Here is a 26,143-nt window from a genome sequence, read left to right as displayed (position 1 = left end):
ATAATAATGTTATAGTATTCTGCCGGAAATGTATCCGGACCTGCAGCTTTATTAAGCCTACTTCCTTTTATTGCCTGAGTGACTTCCTCTCTATTAATTGATTCACACATAGACTTGCATGCGTCCACATCCAATGTAGGAAGCCTACATGTATTCCAGAAAGCTTTTTTATTAGCTTCATTAATATCCTTAGATAAAAAAATTTGAGTATAGTATTCTAGAAATTTTTCGCTTATATCCTTAGACTGTGTTAACCTTCTGCCGTTAACTGATATTGCGGATATATAATTAGAGCCCCGATTTTGTTTAACTAGATTAGCTAAGTTTTTATCTATCTTTCCCCCATACTTATATAATCTTGCATTGACCCTAGCAATTGTGCTAGCAGCTTTTTGTTGAAGGAATATATATCTTTCTTTTTTTGCATTGACATAACTCTGCCAGTTAGACGGCGAAGCTATATGTAAATAGGTGTTATAAGCATTTGATAGCTGGTTTGTTAACTGTCCCTCCCTGAGCTGTTTTTTTTTCCATAGCTTATGTAAGTATACTTTTATTTCGCCACAAAGTACTGCCTTCGAGGCCTCCCAGTATATCTCAGTATATCTCAGGGCTTTCTTATTAAAACATTCATACTTTTTCCAAGAATCTATTAACCAATTCTGAAATTTAAGATTTGAGTATAAATATTTTGGGAAAGGATATGTGGGGCTATTTTTCCTGGAGGAACCAATTGTTAGGGATAATGATATTGGAGCATGATCTGAAATAGTAATCATGTTTATATCTGCCTCAGCAATCCCTATGAGCCTTTCGTTTATTAATATATAGTCTATCCGTGATAGCGATTTGTACGTGTTGGACTTACATGTATAACCTATTAGCTCTGGATTCTGGATTCGCCAAACATCCTTTAGATTTAGCGTGTTCCTGAAGTTTCTAAAGCGAGTGATATTACATTTTTCTCGACCCATCCCTCTCGCCTTGAGCGGCCATCTATCTAATGGAAGTTGAGCTATTAAATTAAAATCACCAGCAACTATCAGATTGCTTTCTATATATGGTGTCAATTTAGCTTGTATTTTCTCCCAGAATTCTGGGCTTTGATTGTTAGGTCCATAAATATTGCACAATATATATACTTGATCCTTTATCTCTAGCTGCAATATTATAAACCGTCCCTCCGCATCTATCTCTAAGTGAGCAATCTTGTATTTTAGATTTTTTTGTAGCAGAATAGCCACCCCACATTTCCTAGTGGTTCCTACTGAAGCGATAACTTCACCCACCCAATCCGTTCTCAATTTATTAACTTCCTTTTGGGTTACATACGTTTCCTGTAAGAATGCAATATTGCATTTAAGTTTTTTAAGATTTTTTATGACCATTTTTGTTTTAATTGGGTTTGTTATGCTTCTGATATTCCAGGATACCAGATTAATATTTACAACCTCCGCCATTCTAATAACCTATAGAATTTAATTCTCTTTTTACTTTTATTCTCCATTGTGTAGCGGGTATCCCAAAAGCCTGATGTAACCCTTTCTATCGGGGGAGGGGGGGAGAGAGAGAGAGGGACATAAAAAAAGAAAAGAAGAGAGGAGAAAAAAAAATAAAGAAAAAGGGGAGGGGGAAATGACAAAAAACATACACTGATAATTAAAATCATCTTCCAATATATGCATTAGCACTGTAATAAGGATATTACTCTTTCATATTCTTCGAGAACCAATCACATTCTTACTCATTCTCCTCTAAAAACATGTTTGCTTCTTGGTATGTATTTAACATAAACCAAGTGTTATCTTTACGGACCTTGATTCTAGCTGGATACAATAGGAATGCTTCAATACCTTTTTTAATAATGCATGTACATAGAGGGGCCATAGCCTTCCGCCTATTTGTGGTTTCAACCGAATAATCCTGGAACATTAATAGTTTACCACCTTCTAGCAAGACTTCCTTCTATTTACGGTATGCATTTAACAGATCTACTTTGTCTTGGTAGTTTAACAATTTCACTATCACTTGTCTAGGTATCTGTACGCCATCAGCTCTTATTCTTTCCTGCCCTGTTCTATGAACTCTTTCGACCACTATCTGTCGTTTAGGGTCTGGCATGTCTAATAGGTGGGGTAGTTTCTCTACTATAAATTTTTTTAAATCAATATATTCTGCTGTTTCTGGAACCCCTATGAGTCTCAAGTTATTCCTTTTGGATCTATCCTATAGATCATCTACCTTATCCTGCAGTTTTTTTAATGAGGTTCTATAAAAGATTGAGTCTTGTTCTGCTGTGTTCATTCTATCCTCGATGTCCGCAGTTCAACAGCTTCTATTCTACTATTGAAAACATGTATTTCATTTGTAAGTGTGAGCACATCTTGGCGTTGTTGATCAAATTGTGGAGACATTGCCACACATATGGCTTTTACCAAGGCTTGTGAATCTGTGTCCATTTTAAAGCTACTACTCTCTTCCAGTATACTATCCTGCAACACAATAGCAGTTTTGCTTTTCTTATCTTTTTTAGCGGCCATTACTGGCGATTTTGCTTTCACTGTGTGTACAAATTTCTCCATATGTGTACCATGAAAGTGTATCTAATTAAACAAAAATGTGAAATCGTGATAGTATCATAAACAGTGCAATATACCACAATATTCCCCTGAAGCCTGTATGTCCAGGCTTACCTAAAGTTATCAATGTCCCCAAGGACCTAAACTTAAATTTGTACAATTCAACTTTAATTTTTCAAAGCGTGCTTATACTCTTGTGTGTGCAAAAAAAGCATTATTGTTAGTTCACCTTTCCACTACTTATATGTGTCAAATTATGCAAAGATCTCCTAACTGAGTCCTTGCATTTCAGCTTTAAACCTTTCAATCGTGCTTGTGTTCTCCCGCAAAGGAGTAGAGACAAAAGTTTAACAAAAAAAAACCAAAAAAAACTTCACCTTATAAGCAATTAATGTGTGTGCAAAAAAACAGAACACAGTTTTATAAGTACTGAATCAGCAGACCTTTTAAAAAATCCCATCTGCAGCATGATATACCAAAATAATCTAATTTAGTGTTTCAAATGACAAGTAATCAAACCTTCAATATATTTAGTTCGACAACATTTGACAGCATTATAGTCATTATAAGCCTTAGTCCACCAACTATAAAGCAGCAATAGAGTATAGGGTCTGTGAGGGACTTCCTGATTTTCAAGTGTAATATAGATGAATCTGAGGAGACTCAGCCTTTATGATGTATAGCAATAACGAGGGAGAAAGAGCAGAGTAAGACACAGTTCCCTTAATTTGCTTTAACCTTCAAAGAACGACATAAGTCAGAGGTATAAGCTGGCAACCATAAAATATGGCGAAATTTCTTCACCCTCCCAACAGACCGACACACCTTTTGAGATTATATTGCAAGAAACGACCTGGATTAATTACAGGTAGAATGTATCACACAGCTTATGCAATCTTGCTTAATAGAGTCAATTTCAGTAGACCGCCTCATACACTTTCCCTTATGGCGCTAGCTTGCAGGACCCCGTGTAACCTTGATCAAGTTTATATGAATATTGTTAAACGTATATCTTAAACACCTTGCGGTGCTGCAGGGGTGAAATTATATCCAGCAATTTAGATGAAAAAGTTCCTTTAGAGTACAAATTCTTTCAACTGTAATTTCCCTTTACGCTTGCTACATTAATAAGCTGACTTTATACTGCAGCCCGTTGCTGATATTTTAGGTGGTTATACAGATTCAGCCCACCTCTCCTGAGTCCCAGATTTTCCTGACCTGTGAGGGGTAAATTAATGCTTTACACAGGGCTACTTCACTGGCCACAGGGTGAGGGACTTAGGCATAGGACATGTACTTAGGGGGTGGAATAATACTGAGAATCATCAATTATTACTATGTCCTTTTCCTTATTTCCCCATCTTATCTTGCCACTCTTCACCCTCCCCTGTTCTTCCAGACTAGAGACTGGCACTACTTCTTAGCACTGCATCTCCTGTACTGCAGAGCTGTTCCTCAAAAAGCAAGATAGACCAGGTAGCTTCACTGGCGACTTCTGGTAGGGACTTACTCTGCTACTTATTAGCATACAAAAGTCACTGTTAGAATCCATCAATATACAACTCTTTAGCACTTGTGCCACATTAAACTATCTTCACCCTCCCAGGTCTACCAGACTTAAATTACCCGTATATATTATTTACATGAAAGAAGGACATGAAACATAGAAGATTATATCTAGAAGAGGAGTCCCCCTTTTACTCCTTATCAATGCGAAGCATATACCAAATAGACTGTCTGTGGCCAATAGACAGTATTAGGCCTGTATAGGGTTTTACCGGACCAAGCTATGATGTTCCCAGCTTGTGCGACCTCCCTGCCGAATTGCTCCGGCTGTTTCTCAGACTGGACGATCCTGCCAAGAGATTATGAGGACACGGACTTAGGTAGGTGTGTGTATTCGGCCAGGCCAAGACTCCTTGCCTCCGAATTACTGTATTTCAGTGGCCGTGAAGCGCCAGTGGCGTAGTGTCAATCGCTGCGCGTAGTTACTCGGGGCTGCCACCACTCTCCTCACCACTTGCTGCTGGCATGCTCTGCCGCTCACTGCCGCCTCCACGCTTCCATGCGCACCTACGTCACAGTGCAGACTAATGCCGTAACTGGAAACCTCCATGCAAATATATAGCTATTGTTATTTACACTTCGTCCATCCCTTCTCCTAGCTTTTAAAAATGTATAAATCCAAACTATTCCAAAATCCTAATCTTTTCCAGTCCTGTGCCAATAGGGTTTTGTACTTGCATTACACACAATTAGATAAGTGCAATGGGATGCATTTTAAGATCCTATTGATAGAAAGACCATAGCTTTTTAGCTTGTTGTATGGAAAGATGCATTTCCCTGGCACAGGTCCTTAGTCCATTTGTGCCATAGGAAGCATATCTGTCTGATGCCTTTCCAAAGAACAGCTAAGCTCATGATATTCTTGACAGTTCTCCTGTTTATAAAAAATAAAAACCAACCCCAGGCATGCATTTTGTGAAGGTGCAAATGGGCCTAAACAGGCTGTTTATTCCTTGTTGTGAACCTAAAGTTTTAAGAAAATGTAATATCGTCAATAATACAAATCCCACAAACATTATAGCGTTTAGGGAAATTTGTATCTTCAAATGTATGTTTTTTGTGCAGATGGTAACGTAGTGATATCGCTAAAATATTTCTGTCTAAACTAATGGTTCTTAGCGCCTTAAAGGGACAGTCTAGTCCAAAATAAACTTTCATGATTCAGATAAAGCATGTCATTTTAAACAACCTTCCAATTTACTTATATCACCAATATTGCTTTGAACTCTTGGTATTCTTAGTTGAAAGCTAAACCTAGGAGGTTCATATGCTAATTTCTTAGACCTTGAAGGCCACCTCTTATCTGAATGCATTTTGACAGTTTTTCCACCAATAGAGGGTGTTAGTTCATGTGTGTCATATAGATTACATTGTGCTCACGCCTGTGGAGTTATCAAGGAGTCAGCACTGATTGGCTAAAATGCAAGTCTGTCAAAAGAACTGAAATAAGGGAGCAGTTTGCAGAGGCTTAGATACAAGGTAATCACAGAGGTAAAAAGTATATTAATATAACTGTGTTGGTTATGCAAAACTAGGGAATGGGTAATAAAGGGATTATCTATCTTTTAAAACAATAACAATTCTAGTGTAGACTGTCCCTTTAACTAAATATTTTAGGAAATATAAAAGGGTAGTTTCATTTCTACATAATTCTCTATTACTAGCCACATATTAAAGTGATAGTAAATCCTAGTGTTTGTGAAATGCTAGGATTTACCAATGCAACAAATAAAGGGGACTCTGAAAGTTCCTTTTTTTTTGTTTGCAGCATTTGGCTTGCTGAGCGCCTCAGGCCACCCGCAGCAGAACACTATTTTATCACTGAGGTGACGTTTCCACCTCTAAGCCAATAATCGTGCGGGCCAGCTGGCATTATGCCAGATATCTAGCACTCTATTGGCTAAAATCTCAGTGATAAAATAACGTTCTGCTGCGGGCAGACAAATACAGGAACTTTCAGCATGAAGTATTTTATACTTCATGACTGAAAATCTCCTTTATTTCTTGTGCTGGTAAATCCTAGCATTTCACAAACGCTAGGATTTACATCACTTTAAAACAAGCATTCAATAGTCTATGTTAGCCCCTTTATCCTTCACATTTTATTCTATGGAATGTAAGTGGTCCTGATTTTACCGTTTGTCTTGCAGAGGTTTTAAGATGTGGGGTGAGTTGGCATGGGTGCTACGAGGGGCAGCCCGCGTTGGGCAGGCCGCAGTTGAAGGAGGGTTAGAGAAGCTGCAAATGGCTACTGACACATCCACTCTGGGATCTGGGATTAAAACAGCGCAAGCCACTGCAGAACGATGTGTAGGAACTTTGTTCACACGTTATCAGGTGGGTATATGGACTTTCAATTCCTTAAACATATCACTGTTTTTAGATATTAGTCACATAATCCTACAAGTACAGTTATTAATTGGGCACCAATTCTATTTCTTTCAGGTCCAAACCTCTGATTCTAGAGTACGTTCAAGCTCTCCTGAACATGATGCTGCCAATTGGAGTGTTGCATCAGAGTTTCCACCAGCAGAAGAAGTAGACCTTAGCAGTGAAGGTTCAACAAGTGTGAACCCGTCGAGTGAGCATCCTCCTAAGAATGGTCCTGGACAATTCAGATCAGGCATTGGGAAGGTCGGGGACGTACGTTATTACAGCACCATAAGGGGATTAACAGCTGATGAACTCAGGAGAGCAAGAGAAGCAAAGTTGCAGAAGGGAGATGAGGAACAAGGGAGGCCTACAAGGCAAAAGGTGAGAGGACATCTTTGTTGACATGTTAGGTATAATATTTTATGTTATAGTTTTTAATCCTATAATGCACACGTCATAACTATGAATTATTGTCAGAATTTATATATGTAGCATCATAATTATAGTATGCAATTTCCATGATGACTCTAATATGAAATTAATTTTGTTTTTGTTGTTCCAGCTCAGTGATAGAGCACGTGAAAGAAAGGTGCCCGCATCTCGGATGAGCAGATTGGCAAATTTTGGAGGTAAGTAAGTTTATTTTTTTTCACTCAATGCTTTGCTTATTTATATCAGTGTCTGCTTTAGTGTTTGGTTATGTTTTTAGGCTGTTGAGAAAGAGAAAAGCATCCTTATAGGACTCATTAATTATAATAATTTACACAGTTACAAGTCAATACAGAATACTCTATCCACTAAACCCATCAATGCTTTGTAGGCTAATGAGAAAATAAAACTTAGCTTTTATTCTTATATAGCATAAAAAAAAATATTATATATATTAAAAAGTAGTTTAAAAGTAATAAATACACTAATCACATTCCCCAAAATACTTCCAATGATCGTATAATTGCAATACCAATCAAACATTAAATCCTGCCTATCAGTAAACACATAAAACAGGCAGTTATCCCCTTTATTGTAAATGAGTCAAAACAAGTAGATAAACTGCCTATAAATTACTTTTTTATGAATGATCCCTCCTTGGGATCATTTATATTGGTTGGCCCCTGCCTGGGTTTCACCTTTTTAAATACAATAATTATTTAAAAAGGATAACTGTTTGCATGTAAGTTTTGTAGCTATTGGACATACTCATAAAAATAGAGGGTAAATACCACACCATTCACATGGATTCCTAAATATAAGTATCATTAAATCACATTAAAAACAGGAAGGAGTGTCATGGTTGAAAATGCCCAACATGCGTTTCGCTTGTGGCTTTGATATATTGTTTATTTTATTTTATCTTTTTTACCCTTTTCTTTTATGCAGGTTTAGCAGTCAGTCTGGGTATTGGCGCCCTCACGGAAGTAGCGAAGCAGTCTCTAAGTGGTGAAGAGAAGCAGAACGGTGAGAACCAGGAATTTTTAGTTTTATTTTATTGTTATTGTGTGTGTCTCACCACCCACAACCTTCTTGCCGTTCTACAGGCAGCCGTTCCTATCTGGAGACAAACCCTTTCTTGACCGAGTCTAACGCGGAAAAGATTGTAGATACTCTGTGTAAGGTGCGGGGAGCTGCGCTGAAGATTGGGCAGATGCTGAGTATCCAAGGTAAGATGTGTAACGAAAAGGTTGTTAGTGGGAGTGGTCAAGGGAGCACTAAGTTCTCACTAGCTGCACCTACCTTGTAGATCCCTTTCTCATAACAGTTCACCACTTTCCTACTCATAAACTACCACACACACCCTTCTATATCCACAATCAATTTGTTACACGCTGCATCGACACACAATAACCTCCAAGCACTTTTTTACACTTTATACCTATGTTTAGTGTCACCATCCTCAATGTCCACAAACCACTTCACATGTCACATTTTCATCTAATTATTATTATCATCATTATCATCATTATTTGACAGTGTCCTCCGCAGGACCTTTTTGATGGGTCCATCATCCTTATAAAATATTAAAGGACCAGTCAACACAGTAGATTTGCATCAACAAATGCAGTATAACAAGACAATGCAATAGCACTTAGTCTGAACTTCTAACGAGTAGTAGATTTTTTTTTTTCTGACAATTTTAAAAGTTATGTCTATTTCCACTCCCCCTGTACCATGTGACAGCCATCAGCCAATCGCAAATGCATACACGTACCATGTGACAGCCATCAGCCAATCACAAATGCACGTTTGTGCGTTTATTCTGGGAATTCTTGAATATGCTCAGTAGGAGCTGGTGACTCAAAAAGTTTAAATATAAAAAGACTGTGTACATTTTGTTAATGAAAGTAAATTGGAAAGTTGTTTAAAATGGCATGCTCTATCTGAATCATGAAAGTTTAATTTTGACTTGAGTGTCCCTTTAAGCCAAAAATAAGCTAAAATCAGCTAATATGAAAATGTTTCAATGTTTATTGCTCAAATTATCATGAAAAACATTGGTTAAATTATTCAATTACTTTGTGCTTTGGATAGCAGGTTAGAAAGTATTACACTCCCCCCATCTAATGCCAACCAGCTGACAACGGATTCTGTGGAATACACCAGCTAATTTTTCAGTGCTAGGGTGCAATAAATAGAGACAAAACTGAAGGCTGGATTAAATGGCTCTGCTCCCTAGAGAGCTTCAAGGGATACTATACCCAAAATTTTTCATTCATGATTCAGATAGAGCATGCAAATTTAAGCAACGTTCTAATTTCCTTCTATTATCAAATTATCTTTGTTCTCTTGCTATCTTTATTTGAAAAAAATCAGGAATCTAAGCTAGTTCAGTGCTTGCTGATTGGTGGCTATCTAAATCATGAAAGTTTAATTTTGACTAGACTGTCCTTTAAAGTACTGAGTCAATATAATTTTTTTTTAAACAATACTAATGGAAATTCTTACTATATTTTTAATTTGTTGAAGTGAAAGAAGCATTTCTCGGTTGTAAGTCAACCACATAAAAAAGGCTATATGTAATGTGTTGGTATGAAAATATTAATCCTGAGATAAATTAAGATGCATTTACAACTATTGAAGGGACATAATACTCATATGCTAAATCACTTGAAAGTGATGCAGTATAACTGTAAAAAGCTGACAGGAAAATCTCACCTGAGCATCTCTATGTAAAAAGGGAAGATATTTTACCTCACAATTTCCTCAGCTCACCATTGTAAGTGCTGTGTAAAAAGTTATTTAATACAAATCATCAACCGCAACAACCGGCGTTCCGCTGGAGTACTTGTCGCAGGAGGCTGACGTCATCAAGGAGCAGCCACAGAAAGGTCTCTACAAATCAGGCAAGATGCTAGCCCAAAGAAAGCAGGAACCAATCACTACTAAGGCAAACAGTAACAAAGTATAGGCTGTACAACGGGTCAAATTTAAAAACAAAAAAACATTTATTGAAGAAAATAATACTTGGGCAGACATGGAAAAACAGACAGTGCTGTGTAAAAAGTTATACTTCAGCTGCTGCCCAGCTGTAGGTAAAAAAAAAAAAATATGAAGAAACTAACAGCAGCCAATCAGCATCAACAGTGCTGAGGTCATGAACTCTTTTACTGTGATCTCATGAGATTTCACTTAACCAGGGTTGGCTCCAGAACGAATGAAATGGGGGGGGGGGCATTTTTTTTACAAAGCATGTATTAGAGTCAAACTAAGAGCAGACCTACCTATTCTGTAGGAAAGTGTAGCTTCTGGCTGGCTTATCCCCCACTTTTAACATTTGGAGAATATGTGCTAAATCACTAGGTAAAAGAATGAAGTCTAAATCCTATGCAGTGCACTAAAACAGAACCATTAAACTTGAGACCCCCAGTGCAATAGCTCCTTAAAAACAATTCACCCCTTACTCACCATGGTCCAAAACCCTTAAACTCATTCTCAAATCTCAATCATGTCCCCTAACAGCCATGCACCCCAAACCCCCAATGCAATTAACCCCTTTGTTTGCAATAGCAGTGAGGATACTAGGTTTTCAGGTACTGGTAATTTTGTAGATTAGATTTAGCTATACCTGTTTCGCAATAACTAACGGATATCAGGCTACTTAAAGGGACACTGTACCCAAATTTTTTCTTTTGTAATCCAGAAAGAGCATGCAATTTTAAGCAACTTTCTAATTTACTCCTATTATCAATTTTTCTTTGTTCTCTTGCTATCATTATTTGAAAAAGAAGGCATCTAAGCTTTTTTTTGGTTTCAGTACTCTGGACAGCACTTTTTTATTGGTGGATGAATTTATCCACCAATCAGCAAGGACAACCCAGCTTGTTCACAAAAAATGGGCCGGCATCTAAACTTACATTCTTGCATTTCAAATAAAGATACCAAGAGAATGAAGAAAATTTGATAATAGGAGTAAATTAGAAAGTTGCTTAAAATTTAATGCTCAATCTGAATCATTAAAGAATTTTTTTCGGTACAGTGCCCCTTTAATACAACCTATGTACTGTGAGCCTATAAGAATATGATTGTATCATATAAATATAAGTCTATACATGCCATAAAAGCCATTTATAGACTTATATTTATATGATACAATCATTTTCTTATCATGGTCTATTGTTTAAGAAAATGAGTAACTCACGATAGTTAGGTAAAATTAATAGGGTTAAAGACAAGCCCAAAAAGTCTCTAACTTCCAATTCCAAATAAGAGGTTGAGACACGAAGCTCCTTGCAGATGCGTGATGCGACCTCACAGTTCGGCAGCTAACTTCGCCCCAGCATGCAGCATTACTTTATTTTATTTATTATTTTTAAAGCATATGATCATATCAATATTTTTTGAGGGGGCACAGCATTCCATTTGGGTAGGCATTGCCCCCCAATGCCCCCCCTTGGTGCCGACCCTGCACTTAACTCTCATGAGATTTCATAGTAAACTTCTTCAAACTGAATAGGGAAATAACATGAGTGTGCACAAAGCTCACTCCCTTGCCTGTCCTGGGACAGACATACTGATTTGCTGTTTAAAGGGCCATAATACCCAAATGTTTAAACACTTGAAAGTGATGCAGCATAGCTGTAAAAAGCTGACTAGAAAATATCACCTGAACATCTCTATGTAAAAAAGAAAGATATTTTACCTCAAAAATTCCTCAGTAGCCACCTCCCATTGTAAAGGATTTCTAAGCAGCATTTTAGTGTGTCTGTCCTGGGACAGCTGAAAGGATGAGTGAACTCTCATATTATTTCACCAATCAGGTAAAGGAAGATTACTATGGAATCTCGTGAGAGTTAAGTGAAATCTCATGAGATCACAGTAAAAGAGTTCATGACCTCAGCACTGCTGATGCTGATTGGCTGCTGTTCATTTCTTCATTTTTTTTTTTTTTTTTTACCTGCAGCTGGGTATAACTTTTTACACAGAACTTACTCTGCTGAGCTGAGGAAATTGTGAAGTAAAATCTCTTCCTTTTTTACATAGAGATGCTCAGGTGATATTTTCCTGTCAGCTTTTTACAGTTATACTGCATCAGTTTCAAGTGATTTAGCATACGAGTATTATGTCCCTTTAAAGTCCTTTACAATGGGGTGTGAATACTTAGTACTTTTTGAGGTAAAATATCTTTCTTTTTTTACATAGAGATGCTCAGGTGATATTTTCCTGTTAGCTTTTTACAGCTATGCTGGATCACTTTAAAGTTTTTCAACATTTGGGTATCATGTCCCTTTAAACAATAAAATAGCCTTTCATTATCATTATCTCTTATTTCAAAGTAGCCCGTTGGCTTGTTCTCATAGTTGTTTTTGCTTTATAGCAATCCTCTGGCCATGATTTGTTTTTGTTTGTTTTCACTTGCTTTGCAAATGAGCAGTCTAAGTTAGGTTTGCCATATTGCCACTTTAAGAGAGGACACTTATGAAAAATACATGTCAGGGGCTGTTTAACCCCTTAATGACCGAGGACGTGCAGGGTACGTCCTCTTAAAAAAGTCACTTAACGACCAAGGACGTACCCTGCACGTCCTCGGTTTGGAAAGCAGCTGGAAGCGATCCTGATCACTTCCAGCTGTTTTCCGGTTATTGCAGGATGCCTCGATATTGAGGCATCCTGCAATAACATTTTTTACCCCTCCGGTGCAGAGAGAGACACTCTGTGGCCCTCTCTGCACCGGACATCGATGGCCGCATTCGTTGGTGGGTGGGAGCTGAAGTGGGAGGTGGGTGGGCGGCCATCGATGGCTTCTTAGTCAGAGAGGGGGGCGGGATCGGGGGCGCGCACGGGGGGTGGCGGGCGGGCGCGTGCACGGGGGGGGTGGCGGGCGGGCGCGGGTGGGAACCGCTACACTACAGAAAAAAGTTACAAGTAAATTGTAAAAAAAATGAAAATAAACTTATTTTTTTAAAAGCATCTAAGGGATCAGGAAGGGGTGGGGGGTTGGTATTGGGGGGGGGAAGCTACACTACAGAAAAGGGACATTTTTTTAATAATAACAGCATATTTTTCACTAAAATGGGTACTGGCAGACAGCTGCCAGTACCCAAGATGGCGCACATTAAGTCAGAGGGGGAGGGTTAGAGAGCTGTTTGGTGGGGGATCAGTGAGGTTGGGGGCTAAGGGGGATCCTACACATATTGAGAATATGATAGTGAAAGACAGCACTTATTTTCCTTCTGCGGCACAGGAAAAGGGTTAGCCAGACCCCAATGTATATCCAAAAGAAAGTATTTATCCAGCCATCAGTTAAACTTTAAAATAGACCTTTATTCATTTCTTACAGGGTCCATCATGTCAAACAACGTTTCAAACCTATACTAGGTTCTTAATCATGTCTACTGAATAGTGTACAGGTGTGTCTTTTATACCTGTCCAATTTTTAATCAGATTGCACATCAGTGCCATCTTGTGGTCAAAATTTAAAATTACATGTGACAAACAATTTAAAGAAATTTATTATGAATTGCTATATTTTAGTTTGGTTTTTCCATTATTCATGTATGTTTGTCACATGGAAATTTAAAACCAAATTTATATACATACAATTAAAACCTATACACATTGTAATATCAGAATCAAATATGCTGTTACAGGTATATGCCATCATAATCAAAAGAATAATGACCATTCAAAATCTTTATTTAGGCCTTCAGGTGTCATTGTGTTTAGTCTGTTTATCCAAAACATCTCCCTTTTTTTAAGCATCTGGTCCCTGTCACCTCCCCTCCTGGGTCTGTCAACTTGTTCAATAACTTGAAACCTAAGTTGACTGATGTTATGACCCATGGAGAGGAAGTGACAGGAAACAGGAGCTTCCATATTTTTATTTCTAATGTTGGATTTATGTTCAGTGATTCTTGTTCTTACTTCCCTACTCGTTTCTCCTATATAAATCCTGGCACACGGACATTTGATAAGATAGATAGAATATGTGCTTCTACATGTTAGATGTTTTTTTATAGGGTATTTGGTTCCCTTAATGGGGTGAAAAAAATCTTTTCCTTTTATTATTGAACTGCAGTGACTGCAATGTAGGCATGGATAACACCCTCTATTGTCTGATCCCATTGTTGTTTGTATAGTCTTTCTATTGCTACCTATATCTGCCCTTACTAATTCATCTCTCAAATTTTTAGTTTTCTTATAGGCTACCATAGGAATGTTTTTGAAATTCTCCACTTGGGGATTACAGTCTCTCAATATGTGCCAGTGTCTATTTATGATGTGTGATATTTTTGTTCCTAGGGAGTTGTATTGGGTTACAAATATCATCCTGTTTTCTTTTGTTATATTTTTAGTGTTGTCAGTTTCCTTGTTTTTAAAGTATTTCAACTGTTTTGTAATTAATTCTTCTGGATACCCTCTTCTTTTGAATTTATCTGCCATTTCATTTAGTCTTATGTCACATATCTTTTCGTCAGTCACTATTCTTTTTACTCTTTTAAATTGACCTTGCGGTATTGCCTCTATTGTTTTTTTTGAATGAAAACTGTCATATTGTAATATTTTATTTTTATCTATGGGTTTCACATACAAGTCAGTTTTCAAAAATCCCTGTTCTTTATATACAAAGGTGTCTAGAAATGCTACTCCTGTTTCTTCCATGTTAAGTGTAAATTTGAGACCAGCTACAGATGTGTTGAGGTGTTGAACAAATTGCAGTAGGCTACCAGTGTCACCCCACCATATGCCAAATATGTCATCCACAAATCTCCACCATGCCGCACCATATTTTAAAAATAATGGATGTGAGTATATGAATTTCTCTTCTATGTGGGACATAAAAATGTTGGCATATGTTGGGGCTACACTGGAGCCCATTGCTGTGCCTTGCTTTTGTAGAAAAAAAGTGTCTTGAAATAAAAAATAGTTGTGATACAGTATGACAGATAATAAACTTATCAGAAATTGTATTTCATTTTCATTGTATATATTGTTGGTTTTCAAAGTGTTAGTTACTGCTTCAATGCCACTGGTGTGTTTAATTGATGTATATAAGCTTGTGACATCTAATGTATACAGTATGCATTTGTCTCCAATCTGTCCAATATCTTTTAATTTAGCAAGAAAATCATTGGTGTCTTTTAAATATGAAGATGTATCTAATAGATAAGGTTGTAATACTTTATCTAAAAATATTGCAATTTTTGAAAAAATTGAATTTACTCCTGCCACTATTGGGCGTCCTGGTGGTTGATGTTTGTCTTTGTGTATTTTTGGTGAAATATATATTACTGGTCTTACTGGGTTTTTTTCAATGAGGCATTCTTTGAATTCATTTGTAATAATACCATTTTTGATTGCTACATTAGTGATATGTTCTATTTCTTTCCCTATTTGAATTGTGGGATCTCTAGTCAAGGCTTCATATACTGTGGTGTCATTGAGTTGTCTCTGTATCTCTTTCACATAATCAATTTTATTTAATAACACCACTGCCCCGCCCTTATCCGCTTCCTTTATTATGATTTCCTTGTTATTTTTTAACTTGTTGATGGTATCTTGTTGCTTTCTATCAATGTGCACTAGTTCTCTCTTTTTATTTCTTTTTAAAAGATTTTTTACTTCTTTTTGGACTAATTTGGCGAATGTAGCTACACTGTGTTGTGTTGGTGGGTTGAATTTGCTTTTACTTTTGATACCAAATGTTTTAGGATCATTAAACCTGATGTCTTTTTTCTTAGCATCAATTTTGTTAGCTATTGGTATCTCTGTTATGTCTTTCAAGGTGGAAAAATGGACCTTGAGTTTTAGTTTCCTAAAAAATCTTTCTAAGTCTTGTTCTATGATAAATTCATCATGAGTGTTTGGTGGACAATATGATAAGCCTTTATTCAATATCTTATATTCTGTTTCTGATAAGATGTAATTAGAGATGTTGTGAACTAAGTCATCTTCTATGTGAGCATAATTAGTTTTATGTGTAGTGTTAGTTGTAAACTTATTTCCCCTTGAACTCGAATTAGTGATGTTTTCTTTATTTAAAGTGTTAGTGTGCTTTACTAAAGTGCTATTAGTTTGTAGAGTGCATATGTTTATAACATTATTTCTTTCAAATGTATCTTCATCAATTATAGTGTTATCCAATTCTAAAGTGCATGTGTTATCAACATTTAAAGTGTTTGCAGTGCTTATTTCATTACTCTCTAAAGTGTTGGTTTCATTACTCTCCAAAGTGCTATCCAAAGTGCTATAGTTTGCGATACTTATTTCATTATTAATGTTCAAGATGGAGTTTTGTATATTTGTGCCCTTGTCACCATTATTAGCTTTTAAAATTGTGCAATGCTGTGAGTCTTTAATTGCATTGTTTATTACGTTATTTTGTCCATCATCTCTTTGGTAACTTGTGTCTTTTGAAAGTCTGTGCACAGTCTGTTTACAAACATTTACTTTACCCAGATTTGCCGCTTCATTTTGTGTCCTGTTGGTGCTTTTTCTTATATGTTGATTATCAATAAGTGACGTTGGGAGTCTTAGATTTTCAGATTCCTTTATTCCAATATTATTATATTCTCTTGAGAGTTCCTCTTGCTCTTTCTCTTTGTCTTCTTTTTCTAATGTGGTGTGTGGCTCCTCTCCGATCAATAGCGGTATTGCCCCTGCTGATATCCTCTTGTTCGTCGGGCTCTCTGGCACTCTGGTTGTGACGTCGAACGGTATGCGCCTCTTCCGATGCTTGCGCCCGGCGCGGTGTGATCTACGTCTGAATCCTCGGTTAAAAAACCGGCAGACGATTCTGAACCACTACCGCTGATGTCATCCTGAGCCGGGCGTTTCCTTGATTCTCTCCTCCGATCTCTGTTTTCTGCATTGGGAGGTCTTTGGCTGCTGTTTCTCTGTCGCCATTTGTACACATTACCGGAAGAATAATCCTGCTCATCTCGTATGAATTTTGTTCTCTTACGGATCTCCAATTGTTTCCGGTACTCTTGTGTTGATTTTTCCACTTCTTTAATTAATTTGTTATATTCATCCAGTGATATATTGTGAATTAGCTGTTCTTTCTGTTCATTTATGATCTCTTTATATTTGTTTATTTCTCTTTGAGCATATTCCACAGTCCATGTTATTAAATCGTATGAGCATTTGTTGAGAATACTTTCACACATCATAAATAGACACTGGCACATATTGAGAGACTGTAATCCCCAAGTGGAGGATTTCAAAAACATTCCTATGGTAGCCTATAAGAAAACTAAAAATTTGAGAGATGAATTAGTAAGGGCAGATATAGGTAGCAATAGAAAGACTATACAAACAACAATGGGATCAGACAATAGAGGGTGTTATCCATGCCTACATTGCAGTCACTGCAGTTCAATAATAAAAGGAAAAGATTTTTTTCACCCCATTAAGGGAACCAAATACCCTATAAAAAAAACATCTAACATGTAGAAGCACATATTCTATCTATCTTATCAAATGTCCGTGTGCCAGGATTTATATAGGAGAAACGAGTAGGGAAGTAAGAACAAGAATCACTGAACATAAATCCAACATTAGAAATAAAAATATGGAAGCTCCTGTTTCCTGTCACTTCCTCTCCATGGGTCATAACATCAGTCAACTTAGGTTTCAAGTTATTGAACAAGTTGACAGACCCAGGAGGGGAGGTGACAGGGACCAGATGCTTAAAAAAAGGGAGATGTTTTGGATAAACAGACTAAACACAATGACACCTGAAGGCCTAAATAAAGATTTTGAATGGTCATTATTCTTTTGATTATGATGGCATATACCTGTAACAGCATATTTGATTCTGATATTACAATGTGTATAGGTTTTAATTGTATGTATATAAATTTGGATTTAAATTTCCATGTGACAAACATACATGAATAATGGAAAAACCAAACTAAAATATAGCAATTCATAATAAATTTCTTTAAATTGTTTGTCACATGTAATTTTAAATTTTGACCACAAGATGGCACTGATGTGCAATCTGATTAAAAATTGGACAGGTATAAAAGACACACCTGTACACTATTCAGTAGACATGATTAAGAACCTAGTATAGGTTTGAAACGTTGTTTGACATGATGGACCCTGTAAGAAATGAATAAAGGTCTATTTTAAAGTTTAACTGATGGCTGGATAAATACTTTCTTTTGGATCCTACACATAAGCATATGTAAATATGCTAAAAAAAATGCACAAAAAAGCCAAAATTTTCCTTTTATTTTAGTACTGGCAGAGTTTCTGCCAGTACTTAAGATGGCGGGGACATTTGTGGGGTAGGGGAGGGAAGAGAGATGTTTGGGAGGGATCAGGGGGTCTGATGTTTCAGGTGGGAGGCTGATCTCTACACTAAAGCTAAAATTAACCCTGCAAGCTCCCTACAAGCTACCTAATTAACCCCTTCACTGCTAGCCATAATACACATGTGATGCGCAGCGCCATTTAGCAGCCTTCTAAATACAAAAAAGCCACGCCAAAGCCATATATGTCTGCTATTTCTGAACAAAGGGGATCCCAGAGAAGCATTTACAACCATTTGTGCCATAATTGCACAAGCTGTTTGTAAATGATTTCAGTGAGAAACCTAAAATTGTGAAAAATTTTAAAGTTTTTTTTAATTTGATCGCATTTGGCGGTGAAATGGTGGCATGAAATATACCAAAATGGGCCTAGATCAATACTTGGGGTTGTCTACTACACTACACTAAAGCTAAAAATACCCCAAAAAGCTCCTTACATGCTTCCTAATTAACCCCTTCACTGCTGGGCATAATACACGTGTGGTGCACAGTGGCATTTAGCGGCCTTCTAATTACCAAAAAGCAATGCCAAAGCCATACATGTCTGCTATTTCTGAACAAAGGGGATCCCAGAGAAGAATTTACAACCATTTATGCCATAATTGCACAAGTTGTTTGTAAATAATTTCAGTGAGAAACTGAAAGTTTGTGAAAAAATTTGTGAAAAAGTGAACGATTTTTTGTATTTGATCGCATTTGGCGGTGAAATAGTGGCATGAAATATACCAAAATGTGCCTAGATCAATACTTTGGGTTGTCTTCTAAAAAAAATATATATACATGTCAATGGATATTCAGGGATTCCTGAAAGATATCAGTGTCCCAATGTAACTAGCGCAAAATGGTTTGAAAATAGCAAAGTGCTACTTGTATTTATGGCCCTATAAGTTACAAAAAAAGCAAAGAAGATGTAAACATTGGGTATTTCTAAACTCAGGACAAAATTTAGAAACTATTTAGCATGGGTGTTTTTTTGGTGGTAGTAGATATGTAACAGATTTTGGGGTTCAAAGTTAGAAAAAGTGTGTTTTTTTCCATTTTTCCTCATATTTTATAAATTATTTTATAGTAAATGATAAGATATGATGAAAATAATGGTATCTTTAGAAAGTCCATTTAATGGCGAGAAAAACGATATATAATATGTGTGGGTACAGTAAATGAGGAAGAGGAAAATTTCAGCTAAACACAAACACTGCAGAAATGTAAAAATAGCCTTGGTCCCAAACGGTCAACAAATGGAAAAGTGCTCTGGTCACTAAGGGGTTAAAGAAATGTTTCAATAATGTTCCATTATAAGAACCCTGACATGTATTTTTCATATGTATCCCTCCTTAAAGCGGCAATATGGCAACCCTAAATCTAATTTAAATCCTGACATGTTTTGCTGTACTGGAAAATGTCATCAGAGGATATACTCATCCTTAAGTTGACAGTAAACGCCTTATCAAGGATAACTCTGCTACATATCTGTTCGTTTTTGGGTTTCTCAGATAACAAATGGAAAAAATATTAATTTTATATAACTTTATCACATCTTACCTTGTTGTCTGTGGACTAAAGTCCAGATTGGCTCCTTCAAATAAGGGAACTGGTTGGTGGAGTTTGGCTATCTAAAACAAATTGCATTAAAAAGGGCGTTAATGTGTTTTAAACATTTTTAAACTTGGCTGATATTTTATTTTATAGCAACACAACATAAATAACTTCTAATCACAAGATGTTTACTGTCCCTTTTAACTTCCATAATATTTCTTATTTCAATTTAGCAGTTTAATTGTCTGGAACTATAATATATCACAGCTGTGTCTGAGACACTCTCTTAAAGGGACAGTTTACCTTAAAATTTCCTTCCTTTAATTTGTTCCCAATTATCAATTTTACCTGCTGGAGTGTATTAAATTGTTACAAATAGATCCTTTACCTTTATATCAGCAATTGAAAGAGCTGAATTTGTGATTTCCCTAGCTATACTGAAAGTTTTAATACTTAAAGGGACATGAAACCCATTTTTTTTTCTTTCATGGTTCAGACAGAGCTTGTGATTTTAAAGAACTTTCCAATTTACTTCTATGATCTAATTTGTTTTGTTTTTTTGTTGAAAAGGATACCTACTGTAGGTAGACTCAAGAGTTGCTAATTGGTGGCTGCACTTATATACCTCATGCTATTGGCGCACCATTTGCATTGCATTGTTTCTTCAACAAGGAATACTAAGAGAATTAAGTAAATTTAATAATAGAAGAAATTGGAAAGTTGTTTACATTTTGGGTATTCTTTAAAGGGATAGTCTAGTTAAAATTAAGCTTCAGATAGAGCAGCAATTTTAAGCAACTTTCTAATTTACTCCTATTATCAATTTTCCTTCGTTCTCTTGGTATCTTTATTTAAATGTAAGATTAGGAGCCGGACCATTTTTAGTTCAGCACCTGGGTAGCGCTTGCTGATTGGTGGCTACATTTATACACCAAACAAAAAGTGCGCCTAAGCTTACATTCCTGCTTTTTCAAATAAAGATACCAAGAGAATGAAGAAAAATTAATAATAGGAGTAAATTAGAAAGTTGCTTAAAATTGCCTGCTCTGTCTGTATCATGACAGTTTAATTTTGACTAGACTGTCCCTTTAATAGCAAATCCTGACATGTTTTGTTGTATTGGCCAACGTCATCGGACACATTGCACTTATTATTCTTATCTTTCTCTATAGTCGGCCACCTGTGTTTCCCACTGTTTGTCTAGCACTGAATACAACAACAACCTGACACTCTACACCACATAACTTGTTTCTGATGCTGGTGTGCTTCATCAGAAGATCTAATAGGTTGCCCACTCCTAATGGATATCTAGCTGCTTTATGCTCACCGAATACATCTACATACACTACATTTAAATGGGGAACCCTGAAAAAGATACTGTTATCCATTTGTAGACTGCAGCAGTTTTATTCCGCAGATAACACCTTCATCAGTCCCCAGCTGCAGAAGATCTTTGAGCGCGTCAGGCAGAGTGCCGACTTCATGCCAACGTGGCAGATGAATGTGAGTAACGGGGGGCTGGACAAGGCATCTGTGGTCCTCTGAATTTCTCATTCTCCATATCTCTAAATTCGATGTATGGATTTAATAATAGAGCTGTTAAAGGGACGTGAAACCCACATTTTTTTCTTTTCATGAGTCAGATAGAGCAAGTGATTGTAAACAACTTTCAAATTGACTTCTATTATCTAATTTGTTTTGTTTTCTTGGTATCCTTGGTTAAAAAAAAGTCTACCTAGGTAGGCTCTGGAGCAGCTGATTGGCGGCTGCACATATATGCCTCATGTTATTGGCTGACCCAGTTTCTTAACTAGCTCCCAGTAGTGCTTTGCTGCTTTTTCAACACAGAATACCAAGAGAATGAAGCAAATTAGATAACAGACGTAACTTGGAATGTTGCTTAAAATTGTATGTTCTATCTGAATCAAGAAAGACATTCTTTGGGTTTCATGTCCCTTTAATTTGTATTCTCAATACTAACGCTATCATTTTTAATTTCACACTCTCCTCATTTCCTTTGATCTTTACTCCCTTTTTCTCTCTCCCTCTTCCACATTCTTCTTCTCTCATGTGACTTTAGTCCCTTCAGTTTTTGGTCTGTCCTCTTACTGGCCCTCCACAAAATTTTTTTGTTTTTTAATGGGACTGTCTAGTCAAAATTAAATTATCATCAAATTTGCTTTGTTCTCTTGATATTGTGAGTTGAAAGCTAAACCTAGGTAGGCTCATATGCTAATTTTTTAGCCATTGAAGGCCACCTTTTATCTGAAAGCATTAGGCAGTTTTTCACAGATAGAGGGCATTAGTTCATGTGTTCAATATAAATAACATTGTGCTCATGCGCATGGAGTTACTTATGAGAGGGCACTGATTGGCTAAAATGCAATGCTGTTAAAGGAAATGAAATAAGGGGGCAGTCTGCAGAGGCTTAGATACAAAGTAATCACAGAGGTTAAAAGTATATTAATATAACGGTGTTGGTTATACAAAACTGGGGAATGGGTAATAAAGGGATTATCTATCTTTTTAAACAATAACAATTCTTGAGTAGACCGTTATGAGAAAAAATATAGAACAACCTTGTTCAATCTCATAACAAGCAAAGTTATCTATGTATGGTCTTCTGCACACAGAAAGTTCTGGAGGAGGAGTTGGGACTTGGATGGCGGGAACGCTTTGCTTTCTTTGAGGACAGACCATTTGCTGCAGCTTCTATCGGCCAGGTGCATCTCGCCAGGCTTCCTGATGGTCGTGACGTTGCCATGAAAATTCAGGTGAGCCTATGTTAATGCTAAAGAAAGTAGTGATTGATAATACAGAGCCTCATTCACATGCTGACACACCTAGAGACCCACTCATAGTCCCCATATACCCCACCGCCATGTCAGTCCATACACTGCAATATATTTTTTAGCACACACATTTTCCAACATTTTAAGAAGGTAATTCAGGGCTGGTTTAAGAGGGTCAAACCTTAAACGGAGAACTATACCAAAGAAGCATTAGGTATGTTGGTCCTTTCAAAAAGGTGTTGAGATTTGAGCAGGGCCACTAACCAAAGGGGTGAGGGCAGTCATAAAGGGACCTGGTTTAAGTAGAGGCGGCCATAAATGGGCAGGTATAAGACAAATGTTTAAAGGGGTAGGGTTTAGGAGAAACATTCATTTTTATAAGTGTGGTATCAGTCCTTGTTGATAAGCATTGCATATAAGGAAGAGGAAGTTGATAAGCATTGCATATAAGGAAGAGGAAGTTGATAAGCATTGCATATAGGGAAGAGGAGGTTGATCAGCATTGCATATAGGGAAGAGGAAGTTGATAAGCATTGCATATAAGGAAGAGGAGGTTAATCAGCATTGCATATAAAGAAAATGAGGTTGATAAGAATTGCATATAAGGAAGAGGAGGTTGAAAAGAATTGCATATAGGGAAGAGGAGGTTGATCAGCATTGCATATAAGGAAGAGGAGGTTGATAAGCATTGCATATAAGGAAGAGGAGGTTGATCAGCATTTCATATAGGGAAGAGGAGGTTAATAAGCATTACATATAAGAAAGAGGAGGTTGATCAGCATTACATATAAGGAAGAGGAGGTTGATCAGCATTACATATAAGGAAGAGGAGGTTGATAAGCATTACATATAAGGAAGAGGAGGTTGATAAGCATTACATATAAGGAAGAGGAGGTTGATCAGCATTACATATAAGGAAGATAAAGTTGATAAGCATTGCATATAAGGAAGATTAAGTTGATAAGCATTGCATATAAGGACAAGGTGGTTGATCAGCATTACATATAAGGAAGAGGAGGTTGATGAGCATTGCATATAAGGAAGAGGAAGTTTATAAGCATTGCATATAAGGAATATTAAGTTGATAAGCATTGCATATAAGGAAGAGGAGGTTGATGAGCATTGCATATAAGGAAGAGGAGGTTGATCAGCATTGCATATAAGGAAGAGGAAGTTGATAAGCATTGCATATAGGGAAGAGGAGGTTGATCAGCATTGCATATAGGAAAGAGGAGGTTGATCAGCATTGCATATAAGGAAGAGGAAGTTGATAAGCATTGCATATAGGGAATATGAGGTTGATCAGCATGATAGGAAAGAGGAGGTTGATCAGCATTGCATATGAGAAAGAGGAGGTTGATCAGCATTTCATATAGAGAAGAGGAGGTTGATCAGCATTGCATATAAGGAAAAGGAGGTTGATAAGAATTGCATATAAGGAAGAGGAGGTTGATCAGAATTGCATAAAAAGAAGAGGAGGTTGATAAGAATTGCATATAAGGAAGAGGAAGTTGATCAGCATTGCATATAGGGAAGAGGAGGTTGGTAAGAATTGCATATAAGGAAGAGGAGGTTGATCAGTATTGCATATAAGGAAGAGGAAGTTGATCAGCATTGCATATAGGGAAGAGGAGGTTGGTAAGAATTGCATATACGGAAGAGGAGGTTTATCAGCATTGCATATAAGGAAGAGGAAGTTGATCAGCATTGCATAAAAAGAAGAGGAGGTTGATAAGAATTGCATATAAGGAAGAGGAGGTTAATAAGAATTGCATAGAAGGAAGATGAGGTTGATAATCATTGCATGTAGGGAAGAGGAGGTTGGGAAGCATTGCATGTAGGGAAGAGGAGGTTGGGAAGCATTGCATGTAGGGAAGAGGAGGTTGATCAGCATTGCATATAGGGAAGAGGAGGTTCATCAGCATTGCATATAAGGAAGAGGAGGTTGATCAGCATTGCATATAAGGAAGAGAAAGTTGATCAGCATTGCATATAAGGAAGAGGAAGTTGATAAGCATTGCATATAAGGAAGAGGTGGTTGATCAGCATTGCATATAAGGAAGAGGAGGTTGATGAGCATTGCATATAAGGAAGAGGAGGTTGATTAGCATTGCATAGAAGGAAGATGAGGTTGATAATCATTGCATATAGGGAAGAGGAAGTTGATCAGCATTGCATATAAGGAAGAGGAGGTTGATCAGCATTGCATATAAGGAAGAGAAAGTTGATCAGCATTGCATATAAGGAAGAGGAAGTTGATAAGCATTGCATATAAGGAAGAGGTGGTTGATCAGCATTGCAAATAAGGAAGAGGAGGTTGATGAGCATTGCATATAAGGAAGAGGAGGTTGATGAGCATTGCATATAAGGAAGAGGAGGTTGATCAGCATTGCATATAAGGAAGAGGAAGTTGATAAGCATTGCATATAGGGAAGAGGAGGTTGATCAGCATTGCATATAAGGAAGAGGAAATTGATAAGCATTGCATATAGGGAAGATGAGGTTGATCAGCATTGCATATAGGAAAGAGGAGGTTGATCAGCATTGCATATAAGGAAGATGTTGATCAGCATTTCATATAGAGAAGAGGAGGTTGATCAGCATTGCATATAAGGAAAAGGAGGTTGATAAGAATTGCATATAAGGAAGAGGAGGTTAATAAGAATTTTATAAAAAGAAGAGGAGGTTGATAAGAATTGCATATAGGGAAGAGGAAGTTGATCAGCATTGCATATAGGGAAGATGAGGTTGGTAAGAATTGCATATAAGGAAGAGGAGGTTGATCAGCATTGCATATAAGGAAGAGGAGGTTGATAAGAATTGCATATAAGGAAGAGGAGGTTAATAAGAATTGCATAGAAGGAAGAGGAGGTTGATAATCATTGCATGTAGGGAAGAGGAGGTTGGGCAGCATTGCATGTAGGGAAGAGGAGGTTGATCAGCATTGCATATAGGGAAGAGGAAGTTGATAAGCATTGCATATAAGGAAGATGAGGTTGATCAGCATTGCATATAAGGAAGAGAAAGTTGATCAGCATTGCATATAAGGAAGAGGAAGTTGATCAGCATTGCATATAAGGAAGAGGAAGTTGATAAGCATTGCATATAAGGAAGAGGAGTTTGATAAGCATTGCATATAAGGAAGAGGTGGTTGATCAGCATTGCATATAAGGAAGAGGAGGTTGATGAGCATTGCATATAAGGAAGAGGAGTTTGATCAGCATTGCATATAAGGAAGAGGAAGTTGATAAGCATTGCATATAGGGAAGAGGAGGTTGATCAGCATTGCATATAGGAAAGAGGAGGTTGATCAGCATTGCATATAAGGAAGAGGAAGTTGATAAGCATTGCATATAAGGAAGAGGAAGTTGATAAGCATTGCATATAGGGAAGAGGAGGTTGATCAGCATTGCATATAGGAAAGAGGAGGTTGATCAGCATTGCATATGAGAAAGAGGCGGTTGATCAGCGTTGCATATAAGGAAGATGTTGATCAGCATTTCATATAGGGAAGAGGAGGTTGATAAGAATTGCATATAAGGAA

General features: G+C 37.1%; 1 protein-coding gene across 2 annotated transcripts in view; it reads left to right on the top strand.

Moving 5' to 3' along the window:
- Positions 1 to 26,143, top strand: part of COQ8B (coenzyme Q8B) — a 99,099-nt gene that overhangs the window by 29,920 nt on the left and 43,036 nt on the right. For both annotated transcript variants that reach the window (XM_053721781.1, XM_053721782.1), the window contains exons 2-8: positions 6,296 to 6,482; positions 6,591 to 6,899; positions 7,081 to 7,147; positions 7,896 to 7,973; positions 8,054 to 8,176; positions 21,225 to 21,310; positions 22,441 to 22,581. In XM_053721781.1, coding sequence (XP_053577756.1) covers positions 6,296 to 6,482; positions 6,591 to 6,899; positions 7,081 to 7,147; positions 7,896 to 7,973; positions 8,054 to 8,176; positions 21,225 to 21,310; positions 22,441 to 22,581 — 991 coding nt within the window. The remainder of the gene's footprint in view (positions 1 to 6,295; positions 6,483 to 6,590; positions 6,900 to 7,080; positions 7,148 to 7,895; positions 7,974 to 8,053; positions 8,177 to 21,224; positions 21,311 to 22,440; positions 22,582 to 26,143) is intronic.

This window comes from Bombina bombina, chromosome 7 (assembly GCF_027579735.1).
Source record: "Bombina bombina isolate aBomBom1 chromosome 7, aBomBom1.pri, whole genome shotgun sequence".
In the NCBI taxonomy this organism is placed as follows: Eukaryota; Metazoa; Chordata; class Amphibia; order Anura; family Bombinatoridae; genus Bombina; species Bombina bombina.
The sequence above is the reverse complement of the archived record's forward strand: the minus strand, read 5'-3'. Positions and strand labels throughout refer to the sequence as shown.